Genomic DNA, 27,743 nt, shown 5'->3' with positions numbered 1-27,743 from the left:
GGCGGTGCTTGGCCGAGTCTTCACGTTAGTGAATTTACTAGAAAAAATACCTAGTGAACTGCTCGGAAAAGGAAAGAGAGATGCCTTACTTTAAGTCATGCTAGTATTTCAAAAAAAAAAAAACCCCAAAACAACAAAAACATCCCCAAACCCTAAATGTACGAAGCTGATGTACAGGTGAGATGGTTTTTTTGACGTCCAGAAACGTATCCCACAACTGCTAGAGGAAAACGTCTACGAATAACCAGCTCTTTCATTTCCCTTCCTTCCCTCTCTTCCCTTCCTCTTCATAGCAGTGGGATTCTTCATCTGCTGCATATGGTAATCACTCAAAGACAGATGAGTAAAGGAACCTAACCTCGCAGCCACACGAAGAACTATTTGAAATGACACAAAATGATAGATAACCTGAAGATCAAAACCAATTTTAAAACATCTTTCATAATTTTAAAATAATCATATTAGAGGCAGTAGCTGGTGCTGTTATTCTGAGACAGTTGTGCCTGTCCCGTGGGAAAAAGCAAATGAGCCATTCATTATGTTGATATTATTGAAAACTGAGATTTTCAGTTTGGAGGGGAAGAAAAGTAAGATACAAGTTTGACAAGGTTAGGTAAAGCCCGGATAGTCCTGAATGTGAATCGGAGGTCCTGTAAACTCAAGGTGCGTTTTGTTTTGAAGAAACTAAACAAGGGACTGATCTGCAGCAATTAGGAATCTTAAGCCCTCAGGGTGCTGCCTTGAAACACCATTTGCCAATTAAAAAACAAACAAACAAACCAGGGCTCGTTAATGGAATGTCTGATTCCACGAGGGTGGTAAGAAATGTACAAGATGACTTACAACTCAATAGTGAAAAGATAAATAACCCAATTAAAATGGACAAAGGGTCTGAACAGACAGTGAGTTCTCCGAGGATAACACAAATGGCCAATAAGCACATGAAAAGATGCTCAGCATGATAAGTCATGAGAATCGAAGCCGCCATGAGATGCCATTCCACCCCAGTAGGGTGGCTAGAACCAAAATGGTAACAACAGGTGTTGGCGAGGAGGTGGGGAGGCTGAGCCTTCACACACTGCTGGTGGGGACGTAAAATGGCACAGCCACTCTGGAAAGTGGTCTGGATGTTTGTCACAAGATCAAACACAGCCATTCTGTGACCTGGCAACGGCGCTCCTAGGTGTGTACCCAAGAGAAGTGAAAACGTACATCCACACAAAAGCTTGTATGCAAATGTTTACAGCAGCCTTGCTCATAAGTGCCAGAATGTGGAAACGACCCAAATGTCCATGAAGAAATAATATGCGGTATGGCCGCACAATGGAATTTTATTCGCCAATAAAAAGAAATGAGGTTCTGATACACGCTACAACATGGATGAGCTTTGAAAACATGCTGCTAAGTGGCAGGAGCCAGTCACACAAGGCCACACAGTATATGACTGCATTTATGGGCAATGTCCAGAACAGGCAAATATATCGAGACAGAAAGCAGTGAGTGGCCACCTGGGGCTGGGTGAGTAGGAGGACATGGAAGAGGGCTTGGGGTTGCTTTCTGAAGTGGCAAAAATGTCCTAAAATTGTGGTGACGGTTGCACAACTCTGAATACACTAAAAACCATTGAGTTGCACATTTTAAATGGGTGACTTGTATGGTATGGGAATTATATCTCAATAAAGCTGATACCTAAATCGATAAATAAATAAGTGCAAGATGAAGCCTAGACCATTTTTTCATACCAAAAAGTGACAAAACAATCAAAGCGTTCCAGGGTCACCTCAAAATGAACTCAAGGAACACTGCGAAGCTTTCACCGGCCAAAGACGGGGCCTGGGCATCACTAAGATTACTAATGGCAATGAACGGGGCCATCTCAAGCATACTTGAATTTATGAGTTCAAAAATGATATACTTTTTAAAAGATTTTATTTATTTTTAGAGAGAGTAGAAGGGAGAGAGAAAGGGAGGGAGAGAAACATCGGTCATTTGCCTCTTGCCTGCCCCCAACCAGGGATCAAAGCTGAAACCCAGGCAAGTGCCCTCACTGGGCATTGAACCCGGCAACCTTTTGATTTGTGGGACAATGATCTGTGGGCCGATGCCCAATTCACTAAGCCACACCAGTCAGGGCCAAAATTAAAACAACAACAACAAACAGAAAACCTCAATTCCATGGTGACGTCAGAGGATGCTAGGAAACACTCCTTATTTTGGTATCTGGTAAATAAAGGAAAGAATTAATCATTGATCCTGACTTTCCTGAGAACTGTAACTCAGGATAACCATAAGCTGACAAGGGGAAGTGTCTCTCTGATATATATTCTGCTCAGCAAGGCAGAGAGAGTGACAGAAAAAATAAGGATGTGATTGGTGTGCACCCCTATGAACTGATGGGTGAGGCGATCACCACCCACAGCGAATAACATCCAAAGGAGGACCTGCCTGGGGCGGGAGCGCAGGGCTTCGCAGGGGGAGCGGCCGTCTAAGACCCCGAGTCCCACCCAGCCTCCAGTGTTGCAGGGAGCTCAAGGGACAGAGGACCATGCTCAGCAACACTGCGTGGGCGCAATCACAGCGAAATCCAGAAAGTGGGAGATTTTTAGGAGCGATAACCCTTCCTAAAAACACAAATAAGTTGCAAGAAGAAAAACACAGAGGATGAGAAACTGAAGATATATACTAATGGACTTCAGTGCATGGATTTCTTTTGGACCCTGAATTGAACTGCTTAAAAGCAGCAAACTACATCCTGCAGGCCAAACCCAGCCAAGGGCTTGCTTTTTGTAAGGCCCTCAAGGTAAGAATGCTTTATTAAAGAAAACTACAGTTTAGCCCGGGCTGGGCTGGCATGCTTTGGTGGACTGAGTGCCGGCTTGCAAACCAAAGGGTCTCTGGGTCAATTCCCAGTTGGGGCATATGTCTGGGTTGCAGCCGGGTCCCCAGCAGGGGGTGCGCGAGAGGCAACCACACATTGATGTTTCTCTCCTTCTCTTTCTCCCGCCCTTCCCATCTGTCTAAAAATAAATAAATAAAATCTTTTAAAAAAAGGTTTAAAAAAAAAATTTAAAAAACAAAATCAAGACGCAACTGAGGCTGCATGTAGCCTGAGAAGCCTAAATCACTTACTATCTGGTCCCTTACAGAAAGTGTGTCTTGTTCAAAGACACGTGTTATTTACAGGGACAGAGTGTGATGTCTGGGCTTCACTTCTGCAGACGCCAGGGGAGCAGGTGGAGGAACAGGAGACACGACGCCGGCCGCGGCTGGACAACTGCGGGAGCGATGTGATGGGGCTTCGTTATGTAATAATTCTCTTTTTTGGCAAGTGTTGAAATTTTCCCCCCAAAATTTAAAAACAGGCTGAATGAGGAATGAAAAGAGATGGCTGGTTTGAAATACCAGTGTGGCAGGCAGCTAGGTGCCCCACAATGTGTTCCTCCTTATGAGTGAAATTTTGGCTGGGCCTGTGTCTAGGTCCTGGCCAATAAAATGTAAGAGAAAGCGCTGCGAGGCCTCCGAGGAGGCCCCTTAGACGGAGACGGCGCAGCTCCTCGCTCAGTCTCCTCGCTGGCTGGAGTGTGGTCCCAGTGGACGGAGGGAGAGACAGCAGCCGTTTCAGACCCTGAGGTGAAGTCTATGTGCCAAGGACGCAGGAAAGCAATAGGACAAGAACGCCCAGACTATTTTGTGAAACTGTCATCATATTAGCTACAACAGCCTATCTCTGGGCTTCTTATATGTGAGAGAGAAATAAAGTTCTATCTTCTAAAAGCCAGTCTATTTTCAATTTTCTTGCAGTCAAGACTGATAGAGTCAGGAGAACATTCTTTCAAAATAAATAGTCCTGTTGTACAAAGTCAATCTGGGACACAAGCCCAATTTCGGGCCGTGACAGAACTGCAGGTAATCCAAAATTCTGCCCTAGGTGTGGGGCTTTACAAAATAATTTTTAAGAATGTGCATGTGAAAGGGGTGGGGCTCAGGCAGCTAGGGGAGGGGCTCCAGCCAGAGGATCCCTAGAAGGCCTGTGCGGGGAGCGAGCAGAGAGCCTGGGGGCACGCGTGTGAAGGTGCACATCTGAGAGCAGCAAGGAGAAAAGCAGAAGTTTAAATGGAGCGAGCAGGACCTGGGGTGCTGGTCTGAAGGGACGAACCAGGGTCTCTGCCTGACATCGAGGAGCTCGGTCCCCCAGCAGCCAGGTCCTGGGCGGGGTGGGAGGAGGCTCCTCGAGAAATGGGGAGTGAAGACCTTTCAGCCCCTTCCTGGAAGAGTTCGCGCCTCAGGGTGTCCCGGAGAGCGCTGCCTGGGGACCTCCGCTCCGGGCGGGGGCTTGCCTTTTGACCTGAGATTGCGGCAGGACGTGGGAAGGAGAGGAGGGCCCAGTGCTGAGAAGCGGGTAACTGCGAGCAGCTCCAGAAACGGACATTTCTACAACTAGCAGTACTTACCCACCGTTGACGGGCACCTAGCACTTAGCAGGGTTTGTATACATTATCTTAGTTAATCTTTCTTCAAGTCGTCGGGGTAAGTATTTAAAAACTTACTTGAAACTCAGAGAAGTAGCTTGCCCAAAGTTACAGAGCCAACGAGTGACATGGGGGAGGTGAATAATAAATGAGACTACCCGTTAGGGGACAAAAACAAAGTAACCCTGTTTTTAAAACACTTCAGCCCTTCGTCAAAAAAAATTCCATTTAACAACTGAATGTGTTACTTGAAAGGCGCTGAGTCAGTTTAAAGGAACGCGCTAGCATTCCTCCTCTTGGTGGATGACCACATCCTCACGGATAGACTTGATTTCGCACGGTCCCGCCCCTCCCAGCTGACTGAGGCCGTCATGTAATTAGGACACGGGCTTATGAGGTGCCCTAAGCCTGAAGGGGACCGAGAGAGAGGCCGGTGGCCAGCTGACCTGGAGGTGGGCGCCCCGGAGGCCCTCAGGCTGACCATGACCCTGCCTCCTTGGGGGAGGGGCTGGGGTGACGGTGGGCGCAGCCCCGGACCCCGCAGGCCCCAGTGGGGGTCCCGACCCTGCCACCGGTCTGTCGGAGTCTCACTCCCACACTGTGAGGGGGAAGTCACGCCTACTTTGGAGCGTCATTACAAACACCGGGTGGGCAATAAATGGCTCTGTTACTGTTAGACCTTGGCAACAGACGCCGGCACTACAGTCTCGAAGGCCCCGCTGCCTTTACCGACTCGAACTACGAAAGGCTTCAGTAACACAGGCCAATTCCTGCTCATGTTTCAGGCTTCTAGCCTGTCTGTCTCTTCCTGGGGGAGGGGTCTCTGACGCCCCGGAAGAGGAGGCTCCCTGGCACACCCCGGTAGCACCCCAGGGTGCTTCTTCTTTACAGCACCAGTCCTGTGTAATTACATACCCACACGTGTCTGTCGTCATTTCCCCCTTTCGATCGAAAGTGCCATGCGGTCGGGACTGTGCCTTTTGCTTATCACCCCATTCCCAATTCCACCGCATTGCCCAGCACACAGGGGGTTCTTGATAAATGCTTCTTGGGTAAATGAAACAAAACTGAACTTACAGAGCACCTCACCTAGAGAATCTCAGTTCTGGCTAACATATTTTAAAACAATCATGGGAAAGTTCCTTGCTTTCAGACACTGAAAGAGTCATAATCTATAGGTTCCCCTCTCTATCGCTTATCCTGGTCAACATGAAAAATCAGAGACATTTCTCCATCAACCAGTACACTGGTGTTTGACTGATTCGACAAGGGAGACGCTACTTGGGAAGGTCACAGTGAAACTCTCTGTTGGGATATTCTCCCTTGCTTGGATCTCATCATGATGAATTTGGTAGAAGGAAACCTTAACAATCTCACCTGAAAAATAACCCTTTCTCAGTAACAGCACTTCCAAAAGTTTGGGCGGGAAGCACACGGGTGTGTCAGCCAGAACTGCAGACTCCGCCGAGGAAGTGCAGCCCAGGGTGCGTCTCACTCACTGACTTCAAAAGGCTGCTGGGGAGTCCGATCGGGATGAGGCGTGGGACTGCGCTCCGGGGTCTGGAACGTGACCTAGGGTCCTACGCAGCAGCCGCCCCGGGCGCGCCCTTACGCTTCACTGGCCAGGCAGATCATGCCGCGCCTTGTACTTCTGGGAGGTGAAGAGAACCTGGGAGCCCTCGGAAGAAACTCTGATGTTGTCCAGTTGAGCCTCCCTCTAGGTGAACTCCATCGCGTCCCCAGCAGACGCAGTGGCCCTGCGCGGCGCTGGAGGGGGGCTCTAGCCCCGTTCGTGCTGGAGCAATTCAGTGTTAACCAGTGCTTCTCAGCCTTCCCTCTGGATCCTTACCCTCTGCGGGCCCTCACGCTGCTCTCCAGAGCGCATGGCGAGCGTGCACCCAAGAGGCAGCTGTCAGAAATCTGGCGGCGCGGCAGGGTGGGGGAGAAACGGCTTCTGACCTAAGTGAGGGCCTTGGCTACTACTTTGGATCGAAGGGCCTAGAAAGGAGGAGGATGCAGCTTCTTTTCAAGCCGAGAGATGCTTCTGTCCAGGCATACGTCGCACGCCACGTAACTAACAACAGACAGCAGCTGCGTTCTGAGTACCTCACGTGTGACAGGCAACGTTCTAGAGCTCTGCATGCATTGCTAACTCAGCCCCTCCCATGGCACTGTGACGCGTGGTGCCATTCACCCCCAGTTCGTGGGAAAGGTAACCAGGTATCAGTCACTGAGTAAATTGCTCAAGGTCACCGACTAGTAAGTGGTGAACTTGGGGCTCAAACCTAGTTGGGCCCCAGGGCTGGCCCTCTTTCTACTGTATTACACAGCCTCGCAGAACAGCGGGACCTCCAGTCCCCACGGCCCACAGCCCTCGTCCGGACCTGGAGGCCCTCCCCTCCGTTCCGCCTTGCTCCGCACCCAGGACTTACTTCCTCAGTAATTCCAGACCCCCTATGGCCTCTGCTTCCTGCCTTGACTAGGATTCATGATGTCCTGCATGGCCTTCCTGGCTTCAGACCACATCATGGACTTCAAATCCAGGCAGTTTCACCTCTTACTCATCTCAATCCTGCTTTTCTATCACGGGTCCCAGAACTTTTCAGAACATGAAAAGGCAGCAGCTGACAGGCAGGGAGTTCCACTGATGGCACAAAAGCACCTCTGCGGCACCTCGTCCGGCTCGCAGGAGCGCGCAGCCAGGGCTTCAACGTAAGGACTTGTGAAGACCTAACGCAGCGCTTGGGGAGGCCAGTTGCTTGGGCAGCTTTCCGACCATCGTGATGAGCGCTCCAAAGGCCTGTGTCACCGCAGCAGCCACTGGTGCCAGAGAGAATGAAACGGCCACCGGAGAGAGCATACCCACACCAGGGACGCCGGGAGACATCCATTGTCACGTATCGGGTTTAGGGACAAGCTCTGTGATGAACACCCAGCAGGGAGGCAGCTCTAAGTCCGGGACCCGCCATACCTTCACTCCGTCCAGCACAGCCTTGATGACCCCCTTCACCGTTGTCACCATCTCTTTATCTTCGGAGTTCACACCTTCCAGCATCACCTGGTCAGACCAGCGAATGAGGTTGGCGAGACTCTGGTATACTCGGCTGTAGCAGGACGAGAGCGCCGAGCTGGAGGGAAGAGAGGGTTCAACAAAGATCGGAAGCGTGAGATCACAGGAAGATGCCCGCTTGGCATGGAACCCGCTTCCCAGAGTACAAGCCACACTTCCCTCTGATGAGCAAACTTCTCCTCCCAGAACCTGCCTCCTTCCATCCGCTGAAAATTTCGGGAGTGCGATAAGTCTAGTCTGTCGTATGTAGTTTTTCATCCCCCAACTATAACATATAAAAACTGCATCGTGGACATGAACACACTTTTTCAGACTGCACATCCCCCCCGCGATGGTGCCCATGGCCCTGGAGGAGTGCCCCCCAGCTTCCCCTCCTCCGAGGTGCCGACCCTTGGACTGGGTCAAAGCACCCAGTTTAGAATTAGACTAAAACTCAGGCCGGATGTGTCACAAGGAACCCACAGGGTTGTGGGTCTGAACGGGCAGGATCCTTTAAGAAACAGCCCGTACACGTGAGTCCGAAGAGATCGGTCATTTACTAGAAACTCTCTGCACCACAGCTATGGCTGAGGCACCAGAGGGACTCGCTGACGCAGGGTATTTCACAAAAGACCAGTCTGAGGTGAGGCCGCCACACACAGATCCGAAGCCCCAGGACTTCTGCTGCCTCGACAACTGCAGAATGGCGGCCAAACTAAAGAACTTCTGTATCTTCCATGACGTTTTAAGTAACTGAAGATAATTTCCTCTAAGAGTTATGGAAAGGAATATATTTCCACTTTAAATATTACATATCATAATAGAAGAACAAAAATATAGAAAATCTGTGGCCTGCCCCTTCCTCTACTCAGAAAATTTTTTTAAAAAGACATAAAAAATAAGGTAGACATTTAGGAGCTAAAAATATAATTTTCAGGGGAAAAAAATATTGTCAGACATGGTTAAAACAGGTTCTAGAAACACAGCCCGGAACCAAATAGCGCTCTGAGGCGCAGCTTTTCCGAATCAGGTAAGGGGGAGTATTTTTCCAGGTCTAAATTTCCACGCCGCCAGCCCTCCCACGCCGCACACGTCCCGACAGGCAAGGGGAGCCAGGCGGAACGCAGCAGACTCCCTGGGCTCATTAGAAGCAAGACGTGCACAAAGGAGCCCGGGAACAGCAGGGCTTGGCTGCTTCGGAGGGTAACATGAGTGAGTGGGAAGTATTTGGTGTTGGACCAACTCCCTTAGGAAAAGGGACCGAGAGGGCAAAACAAAACCTGCAGCCTTTCCTGGACGGGCCTCCCTTGACGTCACCCCGGGGGAAGGCACTTCTCGCAGCCCTACCCCCTCTGGCGGGGCAGGCCAGGGGAGGCCCTATACGGGGGCGCTGCCTCCCACCTCCGTGCCCTGAGGAGGCCACCAGGGCACTAAGTGCTCCGTAAAGACTGGAAGGACACAGATGAAAGCGGGGAGGGACAGCGCAATATGACACTTAATTTCCGTCCCTCTGGAATGGTCCCCTTTCCCGGAAAGCGCCTGAAGACGGGCAGTCGCGCCCACCGCCACACGGCTCCCGGGAAGCGGCCGCGCCTCTGCGTGAAGGGCTGATAGCAGGGCGGGAAGCGCCACCCGGGGACCAGCTGCTGGCCTGCTGCTGGCATGGAGCAGAGTGCTCTCCACTGCAGGCAGGCACGTCCCCTTAAGGCCTCGGGCGCCCCGCCATGCAGGGGACCCTCCATCTTCCGCTCGCACCCCACAGCCTGTTCAAAGGCTGGTCCCCGTCGTCAGGGAACCGAGTGGCAGAGGGAGAGCCGGCCCCTGCAGAGGCCCTGCCAGAGGGCAGGAAACTCCTCCCCAGCTGGCAAGCTGCACGGCGAGGACTGAGGTGGTGGGGGAATGTAAGGGAAATGCTTGAGGGAGCACCTTCCATCATCTCGGCGAGATCAATAAAAATACTGATTCTCTGGAATAATTTCAGGAGGAAATCTCTTAAATGGTAACAGACAAAGGACAACCAGAAAAAAGCAAGTTGTTGTTCCTTGTGGCCACAGCCAGGCGTTTCTCTTACTCCCTCTAGGGAACTCCTGTAGACATTAAATAAACTGTCATCTATAAAATAATTATAAAATCTCCCCAAACCATGGGCAGAAGTACCCCGAACCATCGCCACATTATGCGCTTGGCTCTCCCTAGGGCACGCGCATCTGGAGAGCCATTTCCCCAGCAGAGGGCCGGCCACCCCTCCAGGAGGCGGCAGTCCTCGCGGTGACAGAGTCGACACTGTAAGTTACAGGATGTAGCCACGTGGCTGTCCTGGACCCGACAGAGAGGCTTAGCACCGGGACAGGGTAGGGTGGAGGGACCCACGTCTCGGTTCCCACGGTTCCCTGCTGAGCAGCCCCAGAGCAGTCCCTGCAGCCAGGGACGGCCACGCGCCCTGCAGGAGCACCCCGGCTGCCAGCCCTCTGCTCTGTGGGCCCCGCCCTCCTTCAGGTCTGGCCCCAGGACCTCCTCCCCCAGCAGTTTAATGGGACCACTGCAACCCTCCCTCCTTCAAATTCCAGTGGAGCTTCTCCTGGCACCACACAATTAGCACTTTACTGTGGGAGTGGGAGTTCACGTTCTCAACTAGACTTTGGCCCTCCCATGGCCTGGGGCATCTCATGAGAAGCAGCGAGAGCGTTTCATGACGTCAGGCCCACTCCCGAAGGAGGGCAGGCGGGGCCCACCTACAAGGCGGGCACGGGCTCTGCAGAGAGACAGGGCCCCGTCTCGCGGCCCTGGAGGCCAGCGCACAGGGCGCTGGAGAGGGCAGTGCAGGGACTGGTCTCCTCAGAGGTTTTCCCTGCGGAGGGGGCAGCCCAGAGCGGAGGGCTTCTTGGAAATAAAGGCGTGGTTTGCTTTGTTTTCTCAAAAAAGAAAACCGTGCATTTCATTGCCAGGTTCTGTCCACGGTTCATGAAAGCACGGCCTCCCAGGGATCCAGGGACACTGGACCATCAGCGCGGGGAGCGGGCATAGAGGCCTTTCTTCTCAACAGGCACGGGCGGGGTGGCGCAGCCAGCAGGCATCAGCAGCCTTTCACCTAAGACTCCATCGAGTGCTGCTTTTTTCTCTGTCCTGAACGACAAGCACGGGGCCGAGCCGCGGGCCGGCCTCTGCGGAGAGAGCGCACTCTGGCACTAACAGTGTTGCCGGGCCGAGGCTTCCTGGGGCCGGGGCCGACTCCACCCCACCTGGCCTCTGTGAATCCAGCGCTGTTGGGAGACCCCAGCTTGACACAGTTCAGTGTCTCACTGGTCTGTGAGCTAGTGAGGCTCTCCTCTACCTCTTTTGTCCCATTGTCTAAGCAGCTGCAGTCTCCAACAGGCTCAGTGCTGACAGGGTTAATGGCATCACAAACTATGGTTAACCTGGGGCACTAGGGGCAGCGGGTCCAAGTCCGTGTGAACACTGCCAACGAGCCAGTGCAAGGAAGGGACGACAGCCTCACGCTATGGCTGCATCCCTGGTGGTGGCGGAGAGCTTCCTCTGTGCGGGGTCCCCTGAGTGACAGTGGCTTCAGCCTCGGGAGAGTATCATGTGACATCCGTGGGGGAGAGAGCTCCTTTCCCTCCAGACCCTCTTCCCTGTGCCTAGAAACCTGGAGCCTCGAGCCCCGCCCCGCCCCGCCCTGTCCAGACAGAGCCGAGGCTCCGGGCGCAGCGCACCTGTGCTGAATGCGAGGGTCGCTCTGCACCAGCGGCAGGATGGCCTCCAGCACTTTGCTGGCGGACCCTGGAAGCATCTCCAGCACCTTCTTGTCAATGGCCATTTTGTCCACGATGGTCTTAAAGTAGCGCAAGGCACTGACCACCTCCTTCTCCTTCTCTTCCAGCCAGCTCAGGTTCTGAAAGGAAATGTTAAGTATAAGGAGGGAGGAGAGAGATTAAAGGGAGCTATTTTGAAAAAATAAAATAAAATTTCCTGTAAACTATCTTGAGAGGGATGCGAATGGAAAAGGCTTCCTGCTGCAGAGGCCAAGCCAGATTAGTGTTCTAAGGACTGCAATCAGGACACAGAGGCTGGACACGGCGGGGTCGGGGCGGGGGCGGCTGTTCGCTCTGCCTGCGCTGGCTCCCTGGGGCAGAGGCCCAGGGGCCAAGCCTCCTCCTCTGCCACGCTGAGCCACCACCGCTCAGCTATGTAGGTGCAGCGGGGACTCATTTGCTGATGGCTGTAGAAGCGTAGGGAACTGACAGTGAAGTCCACAGTACGCGTCCATCCAGTGACTCAAAATCAGGGACCCAGGCCTTTCAAAGATCCCAGTGATGGTGTGAGGCAAGGCCGCCTCAAAGGAGTCGCAGAGCCCTGCCCTCCCAGGAGGTGGACCCCCAGGCCCAAGCCGTCCCCCTGGACTGCGGGCACCTGAATCTGGCCCATGGGGGCACATACACTTCGGTTCCTTTCTCTAGACTGGCCCTAATGCCGATGACCCAGGTCCGCGCTGGCTGGCAGGGAAAGGGAGATTGAGGGTGACCTAGGAAACGGATACATCCCCGAACGGAGAATCCACGCTGGCAGAACGGATGACGACAAGGAGTGGTGGGTGTGAGGAAAGTGCCCCCTGTGGGGCTCTCTGAGGGCCAGGGGACAGAGAAACAAAAGCAACTGTGGGCAAGAGGATAATTTCTAGGAAAACGTAGAGTACTGATTTCGACAATACTCTATATACACGTGACTAAGTGATATAGGATGAAAACTGATTATGATTCTGAACACTAGCTCTTTTCTAAAAGGATGGAGAATGTCATTCTAAATTAAAAAATTCAATAGTGGAGGCATTTATTTTATGGGAATATCAAGAGAAAAATATATAAATGGGATCAAGAAGTAAATAGCTCCTTTAGTCAGATGACTGTCAAGGGCCTGATTTAATTTCTCTCCACGGGTGCGTCCCCACGGCATTCCACGGACCATGAAGACAGGGTTCCTCATGGGGAGAGGGGCCCCCGCCCCCTCCTCTTTGCTGTTCTCTCCCTACGGACTACCGACAGGCTTGCTGACTGACAGCCTGGCTCCCAGGGGCTGGGCGCTGTTTCTCTGTCTCACAGACAAGAGCCCTCGGCCTCCCCATCACCCACCCGGGCCGGGAGGAGCTAGAGTGGGAAGGGACCAGGGTGTCTACGGATGTCAACCGTGGCTGACATCACGGTAGGCCAGGCTGGCCCAAGAGCTGCGACCACAACATGGCCTTCTCCACATACCAGTCCATGTGAGGAGCCAGCGATGATGAAAGGTGGGAGCGAGCAGGACACGTTCTAAGAAAACGTGCCACCAGGTTTGCTGGGGACAAAGGGGCTAATGTGGAACCGGGAGCCATGCAAAAGGGGCAAGACCCTTCAGAGCAAACAGAGAATGTTCACATCCTTTGCAGAGAGACCACGTGAGCTCCGAAGAGCCAGGCCACCCCAGGCTCCTACCTGAGGAGCGACAGTTTAGCAGAGGCGGCAGCCCCCACTAACTCTCCAGCAAATCCCCCTCCCAGAACCCTATGGCCCCCGAGCCCTGCACATCCCCCGAGCCCTTCAGCTGCTGGCTGTGGCTTCCTGCAAAGTGTAGCCGGGCGTCAGTCAGACTTTACCATGGGACCCTAGACCGAGTACTTCCTGGAAGCGAGAGCCCTGGAAGCGGGACCTGAGGCCTTGGCTTTGCTGAAGCTGCGTGGCCCTCTGAGAGGCGGACGCACCTCCTGCTGCAGGAAGCAGGCTCCACTGTGGCCCAGCAAACCTGGGCACTACCTGAGGGGAGCGCGGTTGGAGCGGGCCGAGATCTGAAGCCGGCACCGGGCTTGGGGACCAGTGGGCTCCAGGTGCCTCGTGCGCACGAGGAGGAGAACAAGTCCTGCCCTGGGGAGGGAAAGAGGTGGGCATGGGGACTGAATGGGAATGCATGTGGGAGTATTCGTAACATTCAAGGGCAAAACAGATGTTGATGAAACAGCTTGGGCCAGAGCCCTGACCCTCTGTGCATGAGGGAGAATAAAAGCTCTAGCACGTGGTTATGGCGGGGAGTAACGACGACAGCTCGTGACTCACCGGGACAGGGCCTGGGCGCAGAGAGACCGCCAGGCGGCTGCAGATGATGCTGGGCCTGTACATCTGTCCCCCTGCGTGTGATTCCCCATGTATTTAAACAGCAAAGGTCATGGGCATAAACTTGGGGGGAAAATGGCAATGTATATGGGAAACAGTCTCTAAGTTCTAAGAGAGCTAAGAAGTAATAAATAATTGATGATGCCTGCAAAGGACAGGCTTGTTGTAAGATTTCTCCGACAGAGTCCTCCAAGCTCACACGCGCTGGCAGCTTGTCCTGGCAGCCGCCCTGCCCGTGCCCCGCACTACCTGACACGCTCACTCTCACTGTCCCATGCCGGGGACTTGAGGCAGAGCACAGTGACGCAGGCCTCCTTAAAGGGCGACAGTCCAAAGCCGGGCAACAGCCTTCCTTCAGGGAGGGTCACGCCGTGGCCCCTCGCTGCCAAGCAGGTTTCTTGGCTGCGGGCTGCACGCTTCATTGTTTGGGAGCGGAGGGGTGGTGCCGTGCACTGTAGGGTACCCGCCAGCATGCCAGGCCCCTACGCGGCAGAGCCAGTGGCCCCTGCGTCGTCTGCCTAGCTGTGACAACCGACGTGTCTCCGAACACTGCCCAAAGTCCGCTGGAGTTTACTGGAACTCCCATTAAGAAAAGGACACTGTAGCACCCAATCTTCCCCCATGACCTTTCTTAGAATAATGAAGCTGGCGGGGGGCGGGGGGGGGGGGTTGCGATTTCAAGAACTGAGTGACTGAAACAGCTTCTTATCAGAGTTCACCTGCAGAGCCCAGACGTTAGTGAGTCTTTTGCCCTGGGCTGCCCAGACTAGCGTCAGAGGACAACGGACATTCTTCCTGCACTCGAGTAAGAAATTCAGCTCCCAGGGGCTGCTAACAGACCGCCCTGCAGACGCATCGCCGTGCACACCAGATCTTCTCCTTTACTGCTCTTCTTCAATCTGGAATTTGGATCAATCTGGCAAACACTGAACATTTCATGCTTATTCTTCAGCCTCCTGTTGTTAACAGATGGGGCAGGAAAAATGATTCTCCAACAGAAGACTCAGATTTAAAACCTTTATTTCCTCCACTTTCAGCTAGGATTTTAAGATATTTTGCTAGTGAACTTAAAAACAAAGACGGGGGCACCGCAGAACCCAAGAATTGCGTGTCCACACAGCAGGGCCGCGCTTGCCAGCGGCATCCGAGGGGTGACGGCTGTTGCCAACGGCTCTGCTCCAGACTAGGCTCTGGGAGATCGCGAGGGGATTAAGGGTCTGTTTGTCTACGAGGCTTGTTTTTATTTCATATTGCTAAGTTTAATTTTGTTTTTATGTTTGGTTACATGTGGGGTTAACATTGAGACATGGGAGCTGTTCAAAAATAAACTTGGCCTTCATAAAGAGGAAGTGTGGCACCACAAGAGTTTCCACTCGGATGCCAGACGGCCTTTTTCAAATCTCAGCTTCACGCCCCTTTCTCTGTGCGACTTTAGCCAAGAGTTTACTATTGCTAAAGCAAGATAGGTCCCCATCTCTCAGTGCTGTTGTAAGGGCTCAATAAGAGAAAGAGTGTAAAGCACCCAGCACGGGGCTAAGGGAAGGCCTGCTAAATGCTAGTGGCACCACACGTCCCCGGCTCTGAGAGCGCCTTACACTTCAGATGCCCTTCCCCTCCTCTGTGTTTGGGTCATCTTAGCAATTCGAGGAGAGAACAGCTCACCTTGACAGAGGAGACTCACTCGCTTCCCCCAGAACCCGCTGGACCCAAGCAGCGCCCCCGAACCAACCCCAGCAAGGGTCCCCACACTTTCGCCATGGAGGGCTGCACTCTCGCCAAAGACCATGGGGCCTGGACAAACTGACTTTTTACCCACGGTCCCTTGGACTGTTTCCTGAACAATTAGGCCCACAGTTGCCACCCAAATGAACACAATGAGGCTGTCATAGATTTTTCTCCATCCCCAAAACCATGGGCCAGGATTCTGCAGTAGAAGGCAAGGCAAACCCAATGTTCTTAACATCACACTGACCTTCTGCCTTTGAGACCTGGAAGCCACAGCACTGGTGGACATAAACTCTACTGCCTGCTGCTCCAGATCCAAGGGGAGAGGGTAGCCCTCTGGTAGAAATCTGTCTGTTGCCTCCTGGAAGAGAGGAAACCTGGATTCCTACAGAGCTTGAAATGGCCGTTGAGGCTGAAGAAAGGGGTCGATGAAAATCAACAGCTATTTCAACATATCTGGCTTGACTGGCCCTATTGACATTACTAGGGCTTAAGGAGAGCTCTGGCTGGGTGTCAAGGACTTGCACGCCTCTGAGCATGGATGGTCTGGACATAACACACTTCCCCGTGCGTGTGTGCGTGTGCCCGGGTGATGTGGGGCTCTCGGGGGCAGGGAGACGGCACCCGGGGTGCGAACACGATGTGCTGAGCTGGTTTAGGTGCCCAGAAGATGGCACATCTGGACAAGGAGAACTGTTCTAGCCAGCTGCGCTCGACTCGGATTAAGGTGAGAAACGCTCAGCGCCCTACAGGTTCACCCAGAGGAACCTAGAGGAACGCTAGAGAGAGCCCAGTCCGCTTACTTTGTTCGCAGGCTTCTCCAGAATTTTCATAGACACGTCCGCTGGTTTTCCCTTCTTGGATGGAGTTCTCTTGATCTTGGGCGAGTGGAATTTGTCCATCAGCTTCATGGTGAAGGAGGAGAGGTGGGAACGCTGAGAGTCTGGAAACAAAGAGGGTGGTGGCTGTTAGAGGCAGAGTGGGGACCGCAGGGGCCTTTCCTGGACAGGAGCATCGTCCCAACACAAACCTTCCCCCAGCTGCTCCGAGTTGCAAGAAAAGGACATATAGACTCCTAAAAACACGACTGCATGTTTCAATTTTTGCAATGTCTGCCTCTAGGTTAGGTTGTTTGGAATTGCGGCAAAGTCAGTCAAAATAAGTTATGAAACAAAAACAAAAACAAAAAGGGCACATATTCCCAGGTGTCCTTATGGAGATTTTTGTACGATGATCTAACGGCAGTACCAGGGAACTGGCCTGGCGGAAGGAACCCCGAAGTCTCGGCATGAAGTGTGGGAGGTGGGGCTAGGGAGCAAGGGCCTTTCAAATCAGCCTCTTCCCTCGTTTTTTGGTTTAGGAACTGTAACCTGTAACAAGTGATGTCGGCAGGGCCTTGGAGTTGGCAGTGGAGACTGAAATGGAACTAAGGCGCTCAAAACCCCTGGACGCAGTGAAAGGCCGGGCGGTCTCCCCTGAGGTCAGGCACGGTCCTCAGCGCGTCTGCATTCGTATGAGGACACATGCCCACAAACCGCTTAAGAAGGCGGCTCCGGACCCTGGAGAGCGCCGATACACGGCGAGATGAAAGAAGGCTGCTCGGTGGACTGTTGTTCATTTTAAACTGCTTCATCGAGACATACATCACATATACAGGTGACTCATTTAAAGTGTCGAGTGAAACCTTTTTTTAAAGTAATTCACTGGGTTGAACAACCATCACCAGGTTTTAATTCTAGAACATTGTGTCCCCTACCAAAACACGCCCTGGCCGGTGGGGCTCAGTTGGCTGGGCGCTGTCCTGCAGACCGAAAGGCGCAGGCCTGGCTCCTAGGCCGGGCACGTGCCCGGGCTGCAGGTCGGGCCCTCCCCTGGGGCACCTGCGGAGGCCGCCGGCCGCCATTCCCCTCTCACCTCGATGCTCCTCTCCCTCTTTCTCCTTCCCTTCCCCTCTCTCTGGAATCAATAAAGAAAAACATTCTTTTAAACCTCATGCTCTCTAGCAGCGCCTCTCCATCCCTCCCCACTCCCCTCGGCTTTAGGTAGTCAACTAGTCTACTTTCTGTCTCGATAGGACATTTCAAATAAATGTAATTATACAATATGGGGTCCCTTGCAACTGGCTTCTTTCACACATCTGGCTTGACTGGTCCTTACTTACCACAGTCATTCCTGGGCTTCAAAGTAGGTAAACTGAGGGAGTGTGATTCTCCAGCTGCCCTCTGCCCTGCCCCTTCTCCTTCCCGCCCAAGCCGGGCGGGGCCTACACAGTCACACTTCCCTCTTTATGCTTCAAAATGGTGCGCCTGGCCTCGCTGCCCAGGGTGGTTAAGAGGGTGAGCTCTGTAGTCACACTGCTGGGGTTAAAACACTCCAGTCACATCTCTAAGTCTTGGGTTTCCTTGTCTGGAAGATAGCTCTGCTCTGCACAGGGGGCTCCCCTAACTCTCTCTACCGCTTGGGTGGGGGGCAAGGCCGACGGAACGTTGGGTCCTCGTTTGCCAACTGCACACAGACCTGAGCCAGGCTCCCCTGCCGCCCGGGCCTGGCCCGAGGGCCTCGCAGATGCCTTGTCCTCTTCCTTCAGCACTGGCCAGAGTCTCCATCAGCTTCAGCCTGTCCCTCTGCTTCCCTCTCTGGGGGCTGCGTCTGCACTGCTGCCACCATTGCCCCCACTCCTGCCCCCACCCCCTCCTTCTGGGACTGGCCTCAGCAGCCCCGAAGTCACAGCACATCCCCTTGGGAACCAGGCAGGTTCCCAAGGCAGGCGGGATGTTAGAGCGATGTACTAACCCATGACTTCCACCCTGGCAAGTAAGACTGAAAGCAGGGCAAAAAGCAGACGCAAATGGGGAAGTCTAGGCAGGATGTGCGGTTTCTTTGCTCTGCTTTGGTAGTCAAAGCTCTCCAGAGACACAGCTGGGCAAGCCGACTTCCACCTCCTGCAGCCTGCTCCCCGGAGCGGCTACAAGGGCAGCCGTGGGGCTGAGGGGCTGGCCGGGTGCACGCGTCTGCTGCCGCAGCCCAGGGCAGAACGACGGTCGGCAGGCCGGGTGGGGGCCAAACCCACCGCTCGGGTTCCTGCATGTGCAGGGCTGGTCCTGGCCGTGACCCAGGGCCAGCGAGGGGCCTCCCCTCGAGAGCACACTGCGCCCAGGAGCAGCACTCCCTCTGCTCGGCCGGGGACAGCCGGGTGATCCTGTCTCAGGGCACAGCTGGGACTCGGCATCAGCATTTAAGGAAAGTGCTGAGTCTACCGATAAATCTCTCCTCAGAGCACAGGAAAGCCTCACGACAGCCAGCTCGAGCACAAGGCGCGACGCACTGCGCGGAAAGAGCAGGTTCTTTGTCACGACAGCTGATCTCAACCCTGGAGATCGGGGAGGGCACTCACCCGGACAGACTCTGACGTGGAGGCTACTTGCCACATTTTCCTTGAAGCAATGAGTTAGCAACGCAGGTTGCAGGTGACTTGCAAGGTCACGGAACCAATGAAGCAAAGCACTGAGTGCTGGTGAAGCAGGACAATGACAGCCGACAGCAGCCTGGGAGGGGGCGATGGGGACGGCCCACCGGTAACGCGCAAGTGCGCACACACTCCTCTCCTGGCCTCGACCTGCAGGCGGCCCCTTGCGGGGCGGGGCCGGTGCCCGCGACGCTCCGCCACCCGCCCTCCCATCAGTCCCTGGCAGGTCTGGTGAGTGTGTCTTCAGAGATTTTCTAGGACTGAAATTAAAACAAATTCTGGAAGACTGCATCCATCCATATCCAGATGCGCCTCAACTTATAATAGGGTTACATCCCAATAAACCAACACCAGGTACCCGTGATTCTCATTTTTGTGCTGATCATCCCTCACTTTTTGGACAGTTTAAACCTCTAAACTATATGATGTACAAGTCTATGAACTGCGCGTACATGGCAGAACATTGTAAATACCTTCCTGCGCCTGTGTCCCACTCAGCAGGAGGTCCGACAGTGGCCTGCTGACAGGGCTGAGTGCCTCGTCCTCGGTGCCGGGGTGGCCGTGCGCCCACCGCACTGGCTTCATCTATGCACCCTCCTGCCAGCGGGTGTTTGTTTCCCACTTCAGAAACAGCGCTGCTGTGGACACTCCTGCCCGTGCCTCTCGGAGCCCGTGTAAGAGCTCCCTCTGGCTAGAACCGCCGGGCAATGGAGTGTCCACCGTACGTAACTATATGGACGTGCCAAATGACTCTCCAGAGTGGCTGTGCCAATCTGCAGTCCCACCAGCAGGTCCCAGTCGCTCCACACACCCACCAGCACGTGGAATCGCCAGACCTGCACACTTCCATAGGGCCACAGGTAGCCCGAGGGGAGGAGCAGGAGCCCTCGTCCCCTGGACAGCCAGCAGGCAGTGACCTGCTGTGACTGACCAGACCTGTGCGAGCAACTTGAAGCGCCGTTGACCAAACAAGCCCTCAGACCGCTGCCCGGAGGCATTCGCGCTGCCGAAGGCCAGGAACTTCCCCGGTGACCAGCCACTCTGCTCATCATTTCTTCCAGAGAAAATGCAGCCTCACAATTTCTGTATAAAAGGCCAGGAAGCTACTGAGAGCAGGCAGGCTCTGGGGCAGCCGCCAAAAGCATGTGCCCAGCCACGCTGCTGGACATGTCCTCGACACAGCCTTCGCGACCTGGAGAGAAAGAGGACAGGCTAGGGGAGAGGCGGGAAGCTCATAGAACGATGTCCACAAAAACCAAACCACACCAAAGCTAAGCAAGTTCTTCCCAAGGAGCCGGCCAGGTGTCAGTATTTCATCCCTGCATTTCCAACTTGCCCCTTGGCCAGACCTAACAGCCATCTCGGCTTGTGGCTGACAAATGTGCATAACAGCTGGCCTTTCAAATGTCACTTGAAGCAGCAGCTGGGATCCCAACTTAGCAGTGGTTTATGTCAGGGCTTAATTTCATCCTGGATGGGAGGAGTCTGTAAATATCAACCACACAAGGCACCACAAAGTCAGGGTCAGGGTGGACAACACTCTGAGGCAGTGCTGGTCTTGATAAACTCCACAGCTGTCAACTTCTCGTTGCCCACGGCAAACTGGGTGCGGAACTGGGGTACAACTCGGAAGGACCTCCATCTGTCCAGTCCCGCCTACCGAGTCCATACCCCCCAGAAGTGGCTTGGGGATATCAGGAAGAAATTTTTTAAGGATAAAGATATCAGGTTTTTACCTCCCTCGGATTTTACAGACAGGTAGGAAGACAGAGCTGAGAGCAGGGCTGAGCGGCCTGTGGGCACAGCAGGTGGTCGAGAGGGCTTTGGAGTCGGGGAGGCGGAGCTTCAGCCTGAGCCCAGCCACATCCCTGGACAGACTTCTCACCTCTTTGAGCCAGAGGTTCCTCCTCTGCAGGACCAGCATCACTGCCTCAGGACCTAACGAGGACTAACCGTGATCCTGTGTGTAGAGCTCTGAGCCCAGGACCTCATAGGTAGCGAGTGCTCAATAAATGACAGCCATTACTGGCATCTGATAGCATTGCCAGGCTTCTGCCAACACTTAATAAGGCAAAAGCTAAAAATAGTCCCAGCCTAGGAGAATGGAAGGCAACCCGATGTTTCATTTCTCCCCAGCTTCCATATTACAAGATCCTGTCTTACTCAATATAGAACTCTTCATGCGAAAACAGAAGAAAAATAATAGTTGGAGTTTTGCAATACCAAAGGCTCTTCTGACATGAAAATCTGCTCATATTCTCCATTTGCTCAGGAGGTCTACTGAGAACTGTGCCGCTGCGGGTGCTGATGAAGATACTAAGTATATCCTATTTTTTCTTTTTCAGCAGCAAAACAACCTCATTATAAAAATTTGAGCATTGCAAAAATAGGTAACATAGCGAGTGGCAATCGCTCCTAACTGCACCTACGGGAGAGCTGCAGTGTGTCTCTTCCCTAACGGTCCGTGGCGGGCCTCCTCGTACCCGAGCACAGTGGGCGGCTGCGGGCCGTCCCGCTGGGAGGCGGCCGCGCCACATGCACCCAGCCCCGGCGGAGGCCTCCCGCCTGCTCCTCCACAAGGCTGCACTGCTGCACGCCCTCCGGCTGACCTCTTGGGACATCCGTATAATGAGCCCGACACCTGGAAATGGAGTTGGTAGGTCAAAGGTATGAGCATGAAAGCCTGATAGGATCCCGTCCAGCTGCCATGAGCTGGACGCAGGCCATCGGGGCCTGTGCCAGAGAGAGAGAGAGGCTCAGGGTGGAGGCCGAGGAGTGCGGCCCTGCCACCTATGGACTAATTGTGGGGCTGAAGACGCCAGGCTTCCCCTTGGATTTGAGGCCAACCGGATAGAGACCCACCATTTTTGTTTTACTTGCGTAACTGGTAAGAATTTAAAGGATTCACAAGGGAACAGACATTTCAGAAAAGATGATATCCACACGGCCCATAAATAGGTGACAAGGTGCTCCACCCCACTGTCATCAGGAAGTAATAAATTAAAACCACAAGGTGACACCACTACCTACACACCAGGATGGAGACAAAGGAAACAAAAGAAGCGCTAACTGTGGGCGGGGGAAGGAGCAACGGGCACCCTCCACCCTGGACAGAGAAGGCAAGCCAGAGCACGCATGCACGCGCCCCTTGCGGCTGGGTGCGCCCGGGGAAAGGCCTTGGGGGCGCGTCCTGGGAGAGACAAGTGGCAGCACCTGGTGCCTGTGGACAGGAGAGGGTCAACGCAGAGAGGAGTCCATGCGGCACCTCACTCAGGGACTGTGTCGCGTGGCAATGAACAATTGACACCTACATACAGCGACACGAATGACTCTCACAAATGCGGAGAAAGGACAGCCACAGAAGGTATGAGAACATGGGCAAAAGCGTCCCCGGCTTTAGGAGCTGAGGGAGTGGCTATGCCTGAGGGAGGGCGGCGACGGGCAGGGACACGAGGCAGCGAGCTGTGCTCTGCTTCTCGGTGGCCTCGGGCACACGGGGGTGGGGGGGTCCACCCGTGACAAGCCTGCAAGCTGAACCCCCATGGCAGACGCACTTTTCTGATACATGGTATACGTGAATAAAAGCTAAAATAAACTAGACAGAGATCTAAGGTTGTTCTAAAAAAGAGCCCACATGATTTTTACATGGGTCAGATGAAGAGATCATTTACAATCTCAGGAAGTCCTATCCATGAAGGAAACAAATGGGTTTAACCATGAAGAGTCCCGAATGAGCACCTTCCCAAAGAGCTCTGCACTGAGCATCTCAGGGAGAATCTGTGGGTATCTCAGGAAGCTTTTGTTTCATCTTTCTAAAAATAATAAAAGCGCTGAAATAAATGTAGATATTCTTATGATCTTATAGTTCCAGTAAATAGATGTTTTCTAATATTGTATGGAAACTCAAAGAACTTAGTGTAAATGCAACTGTATCCTGTAATTTCTTTTACCCAAGGCTAAATCAAGGTATTTCTGTAGAATAATAGTAGCAGCACATATTCATGAGGTCAGCCTAAGAGTTAAAGACAATATCCGTTCAATGGCTATTGCAGCATCTCATCTGCGCCAGGCTCTGCATCAGCATCGAGGACCCGTCCTCGCAGACATCAGGGGAGCCCGAGCCAGGCAGCTGGGCAGACGGGTCTGAGTTAAGGAGACAGGTGGAGGCTGGAGGTATACATGTGGGAGCCCTCAGCATGCAGATGCCACAGGAAGCCGAGCGATGAGATGAGAACCCCAGGGACAGGTGCAGATAGAGGAGAGGTCCAGGCCACGTCATGAGTGGCCTCTTTCGACACACAAGTTTGGGTGATTCTAACAGGCAGCTCAAACACAAGTCCAAAACTGTATTCCTGATACTCCCTCCCCAAACTGCTGTCCCCGCATCTTGGTAAACAGGAAATTTCACCCTGCCAGCAGCTCAGGTCAAAACTCTGCACTCTGCTCTTCAGCTCACGTCCATCAGCCAACCCTTCAGCGAAGGCTGTCAGCACCCCCTGACCGTACACCCTGAGTTTCACCCCTCTCCCCTGGCCCAGCCCCTCATCGGCGCTCACCCGGACCACCAGTCGCTTTCGAACTGGTCTCCTGTTCCTCGATTTCCTACAGTCTTCTCACCCAGCAACCGGAGAGATCCTTACAAAGGTAGTCTGGTTCTGCGGCCCCGCCGCTCGAAAGCCTCTGGCGGCATCCATTCCCGCTCCGGAGGAAGGAAGGCCCTTTGTCAAAGGCCTGGGGGAGGGGGGGCCCACTGGACTCACACGGGGCGTGCCACTCCCAACCCCACCTCCAATCCCGCCAGCCCCGCCTGCGCACACCTTTGGGAGGAAGCCCGCCCCCCTGGGAAACCTGTTCTCTGGTGTCCCCAGGTGGGGAAGGCCTGCAGAGCGCAAAGCGGCTGGGGCCGGATGGGTGAATTTAGTCCGATCCTGGGGCCTGATCGCGAGGAAGCGCCCCCGATTCTTACAGCAGGCTTCACCTTTAAGCAGGTCTTCATCAGACACCATGGTCATACTTTGGTTCTAATCTCTCATACTGTCTTCCTTTTCCAGCTTTCAGAATCCAGAACAGAAAACAGGGTTCTACCCAGTGGTCCCTTGAGACTCTGATGACAATCAAATCTTACTCATTTCAGAATCTGGCACTTAGCCCAATAACTGGCACGGTGACAATACACACTTCGGTGCTTGTTAGTGAACACACAGAAACCAATGAAGAAATTCTGTAACGACTGACAACTACCACCTTCAGCCCACCCCAGGGAGTAGCGGTGGATTAGCGAGGCGGACGGGACGGTTTGTATGAGTCTTACTACAGGTCTCTAAGGAGCGCTGACACGCTGAGTCAGAGACGACTCAGTCAAGAAGTTCCTTTGCTGTGGTGCTTCGGGCTGGGTTACCTGGGGTAACAGAATGTTTGTTGTTTGAGCCGCTTCCGGGGACAGACCAGAAGGACTGTTCATTTCTCCTCCCCTTCTAGGTCTCTAGAGGACTGTGTGTCAGTACAGTCCAACGTCAACCAGCGTGAGCCAAATGTAATTTAAAAACATTTTTAATTAACCCAATTTATCCACAATATTATCATTTTAACACATAACTAAGTAAAAGCTGTGAGTGAGATGTTTCACTCATTTTTTTCTGTCGCATGTATGAAGACTTCAAATTCTGGCCTGCGTGTGACCCACCCAGCACCCTCCAGCTGGCCTCACACACACCCGGCATCTGCAGCTCCGGGCCGGCCCGCAGCGCCCCTGCTGGGGGCGGGGGCGGGACTCACGGCTGCGCCCTGGGCTGGGCTGACCCCACTGCTCAGGGCTGTGCCCTGGGGCCTTGGAGGCTGCCCTGCCTTTCTCCACAAGGGCGGACGGTGTGCAGCGTGGACGAAGCAGGGGCGCCCGCTCGACACTCAGGCTGCCCCATCCAATGCCCGGAATGGGGACGTGCTGGACGAGGACCGAGGGGACGGCCCTGGGCAAGGTGCAGGTGGAGTGCTGAGTAGTGTCTCCGCAGAAAACAGCTCTGACAATCACAGCTTCCCGACAAAGCGAACTGATTTTTCCTTGGTGGCAGGGACCATGGACATACACGGTGGCACTGACATCCTGCCCTGCTGTGGCGGAATGTGGGCAAGAGGAGCGGCGCTGACCTCCACACGCGGCCTCGCACAGCCCGGGAAACTACACCCCGCTGCGAGTGAAGCCCCTCAGTGTGCGTGCTCGGGCAGGCCTGCTCCCAGGGCCTCGCTTTGCTCACCAGGCTGTCGTGAGTAGCAATCGAGCATCTACAGAAGGTCGTTCGGCACAGCACTGGCACATGTAGCCAGTGTCATCCGTCGCTACACAAATGTTTCTGAGATAACTGCTGCCTCTTTGAGTGGATGGTTTTTATTTAACAAACTATAAGAAGAGAGGAGGTAATTCACTGAGTGGGTATTCCTATGCTTTGAGCACTTTTCTACATTATACTTTAGTTAAAAAAGTTTTATTTAAAAAAAACACAGAAGAACAGAGTTGAGGACAGAACCTTGATTCTTGGTGACTAGAATCCAGCTGGGCTACTAGATCCAGCTGAACCTGAAGCTCAACTGCCTCTTAACTTCCAGCAATGTTTTAAAAAAAAAAAAAAAAAAAAAAAGGCCCTGGCTGGTGTGGGCTCAGTGGATTGAGCACCGGCCTGTGAACCAAAGGGTCGCTGGTTCGATTCCCAGTCAGGGTACATGCTTTGGTTGCGGGCCAGATCCCCAGTGCGGGGGCGCATGAGAGGCAGCCACACATTGATGTTTCTCTCCCTCTTTCTCCCTCCCTTCCCCTCTGTATAAAAGTAAATAAATAAAATCTTTTAAAATAAAGGAGAATCCAATAATGAAAGTATCCTACAGGATTTAAGCAGAAGCCACAGCTTCCAGTTAATGTACTTCCACACGTGCAGAAAGCGTTGAGTTGCCCCCAGCCCCAGGGAATACCTGCCTTCGGAGAGGGCTCTGACTACGCCCACACAGAGCTTCCCTCGGCCCCTGCATAACACAGCCGCCTAGTAACAGACGCTGTGAGGAGCTAAGAGGAGCCCCGGGATGGACCGCTGCTCCCCTGTGCAGCCTGATTCAGTGGCTCCTGGCTTTAAGCACCCCGTTAGAAGCTAGGCCCTGGGCGGGGGGGTTCACATGCTATCCCCGATCCTTGCACTAACGCTGGAAGGGAGGTGCTCTGATTAATATTTGACAGATGAGGAAACTGAGTCACAGGGCCCTACCACCACTCTGCGTGCATCACACATACACGCCACAGACAAGACAGCTGCAGCCCTAACACGGGCTGTGAACCCCTCAAAGTCTGCCTGCCCCTGGGGCAGCCCTTCCCAAGGGAGCATTTCCCTTCCATTTCTGTTTGGGACCAACCTGGAGATCCCTAGAGCCTCACACCCCACAGCTCGCTCAGTCCTGCGGTTGTATTTCTAGAGACAGGAGGGGCGGGTGAGGGGAGCAAGAGTTTATTCTGGGTCAACATGCCAACGGGCTGGGCAGAGAGCGGGCGGGATCCTGGCTGCAACAGGAAGCGAGTCCGCCCTGACCTTTGTCCTTTAGGTGGGGTTGTTTGGCGCAGCCTCCTTCCCTCAGAGGAACTCGTGTGTTAGGACTGGTTCCAGGTTAGAAATCAGACAATGCTTCTCAAGGGCCACAGAGCCTGTTCTTTAGCATCATGTCAGCAGCGAAGCAAGCGCGTTGGGGGCGAGAAGCCTGTTTGCGGGGACCGGGCGGCAGGGATGGCGCGCCGGTGCTGGTGGGCGGGCAGCTGCGGGGACAGCAACTCTGCAGTCTCAGCTGTGCGCAGCCCTGTGCAGGGAACTGGGAACTCATGATTTGTGAGGCCGCCCTCTGGGCTTCCTGAGGGAAACAACATTTTCATTTGTCAGTGAGCACATGCTCATTTATTTATTTCCCAGGCAACTGGGAAAGGAGCTGGGAGCCACAATCCCAGCAGCTTGGGGCACTGCCGAAGAGCTCCCTGCTCGGAGAGTGAAGAAAGGGGAGGGACAAGGGTCACCTGCAGTCCTTTCCCTTCCCTGGCACCTCAGGGAGACCGCGCATCAGATAAGGCGGAGCAGGTCCTGCACGGCACCTACATTCACTCACTCCTTCCTTCTGGGCTTGGAGAGCGCATGGGTCTGCAAGCCGGGGCAGCTCCTCCCTCCAAAGAGCCCCGGCCCTCACAGTCAGGACCGGCGTGAGGAAAGCTGGGGTGGAGATGTGCCCAGCCGGGGCGCAGACCCTGCCTGGGGAGGGCAGTGCCTGGAGCTCTGGGGCCTAGGGTCCTTGCAGGCTGCCCCTAGGGTGGGAAGGACGGCTGAGCTTGCAGGAACAGCTCCAGGCACTCGAGGGGGCCAGTGAGAGGCAGCAGAGGCAGCCAACGGGGGCTGGCTGGGAATTCTCTGAGGACACGGGGATGTGGATGCAAAGGCGCACTCTCGGCATCCCAGGCACGGAGCGGGGTGGCGGAGAGGTGGCCCGTTCTTTCACCCAGTCAAAGGCCGCACAGCTTTCTCTGGAACACAATGAGCAAGCAGTCTTTCTGGCTGCTCTCTGAGGAGCTTTCCGCATGGACCCTGTCCTTCTGCTCCTGTCTCCTGAATGTGTCTATGGCCGGGGGCCTGCTCTGGCAGAAACATCGATGATACCACACCGTATATGCCAGTGCAGACAGGCACGGGGGAAGAACCCCACTCTGCTCTACACACTCAGAATCAAGTGCTGGTCAATCGCCCTTGCCAAGGCAATGGCCATGGTGGCCCCGGCTGCCTGCCTCAGAGGCCCCGCGGCCAGATGCCAGCGAGCGGCGGGGTCCTTGGCTTGCGTGCAGTGTCAGGGCCGGAAAGGACCCGAGTCTTCTCACAGAGGAGGTCGGG

At 54.0% G+C, this 27,743-nt stretch overlaps 1 protein-coding gene across 7 annotated transcripts in view; it reads right to left on the bottom strand.

The window, feature by feature from the left end:
- Nucleotides 1-27,743, bottom strand: part of RAPGEF1 (Rap guanine nucleotide exchange factor 1) — a 123,930-nt gene that overhangs the window by 47,815 nt on the left and 48,372 nt on the right. For 4 of the 7 annotated variants that reach the window (XM_054584194.1, XM_054584196.1, XM_054584195.1 and 1 more), the window contains exons 2-5: nt 16,184-16,323; nt 15,628-15,741; nt 11,232-11,410; nt 7,441-7,597 (exon numbers count right to left, since the gene is read on the bottom strand). In XM_054584194.1, coding sequence (XP_054440169.1) covers nt 7,441-7,597; nt 11,232-11,410; nt 15,628-15,741; nt 16,184-16,323 — 590 coding nt within the window. The remainder of the gene's footprint in view (nt 1-7,440; nt 7,598-11,231; nt 11,411-15,627; nt 15,742-16,183; nt 16,324-27,743) is intronic. The other 3 variants (XM_054584197.1, XM_054584199.1, XM_054584201.1) reach the window with 1 other exon arrangement.

This window comes from Pteronotus mesoamericanus, unplaced genomic scaffold, assembly GCF_021234165.1.
Source record: "Pteronotus mesoamericanus isolate MK-2021 breed Mesoamerican mustached bat unplaced genomic scaffold, CSHL_Meso_final contig_78, whole genome shotgun sequence".
Classification (NCBI taxonomy): domain Eukaryota; kingdom Metazoa; phylum Chordata; class Mammalia; order Chiroptera; family Mormoopidae; genus Pteronotus; species Pteronotus mesoamericanus.
The sequence above is the reverse complement of the archived record's forward strand: the minus strand, read 5'-3'. Positions and strand labels throughout refer to the sequence as shown.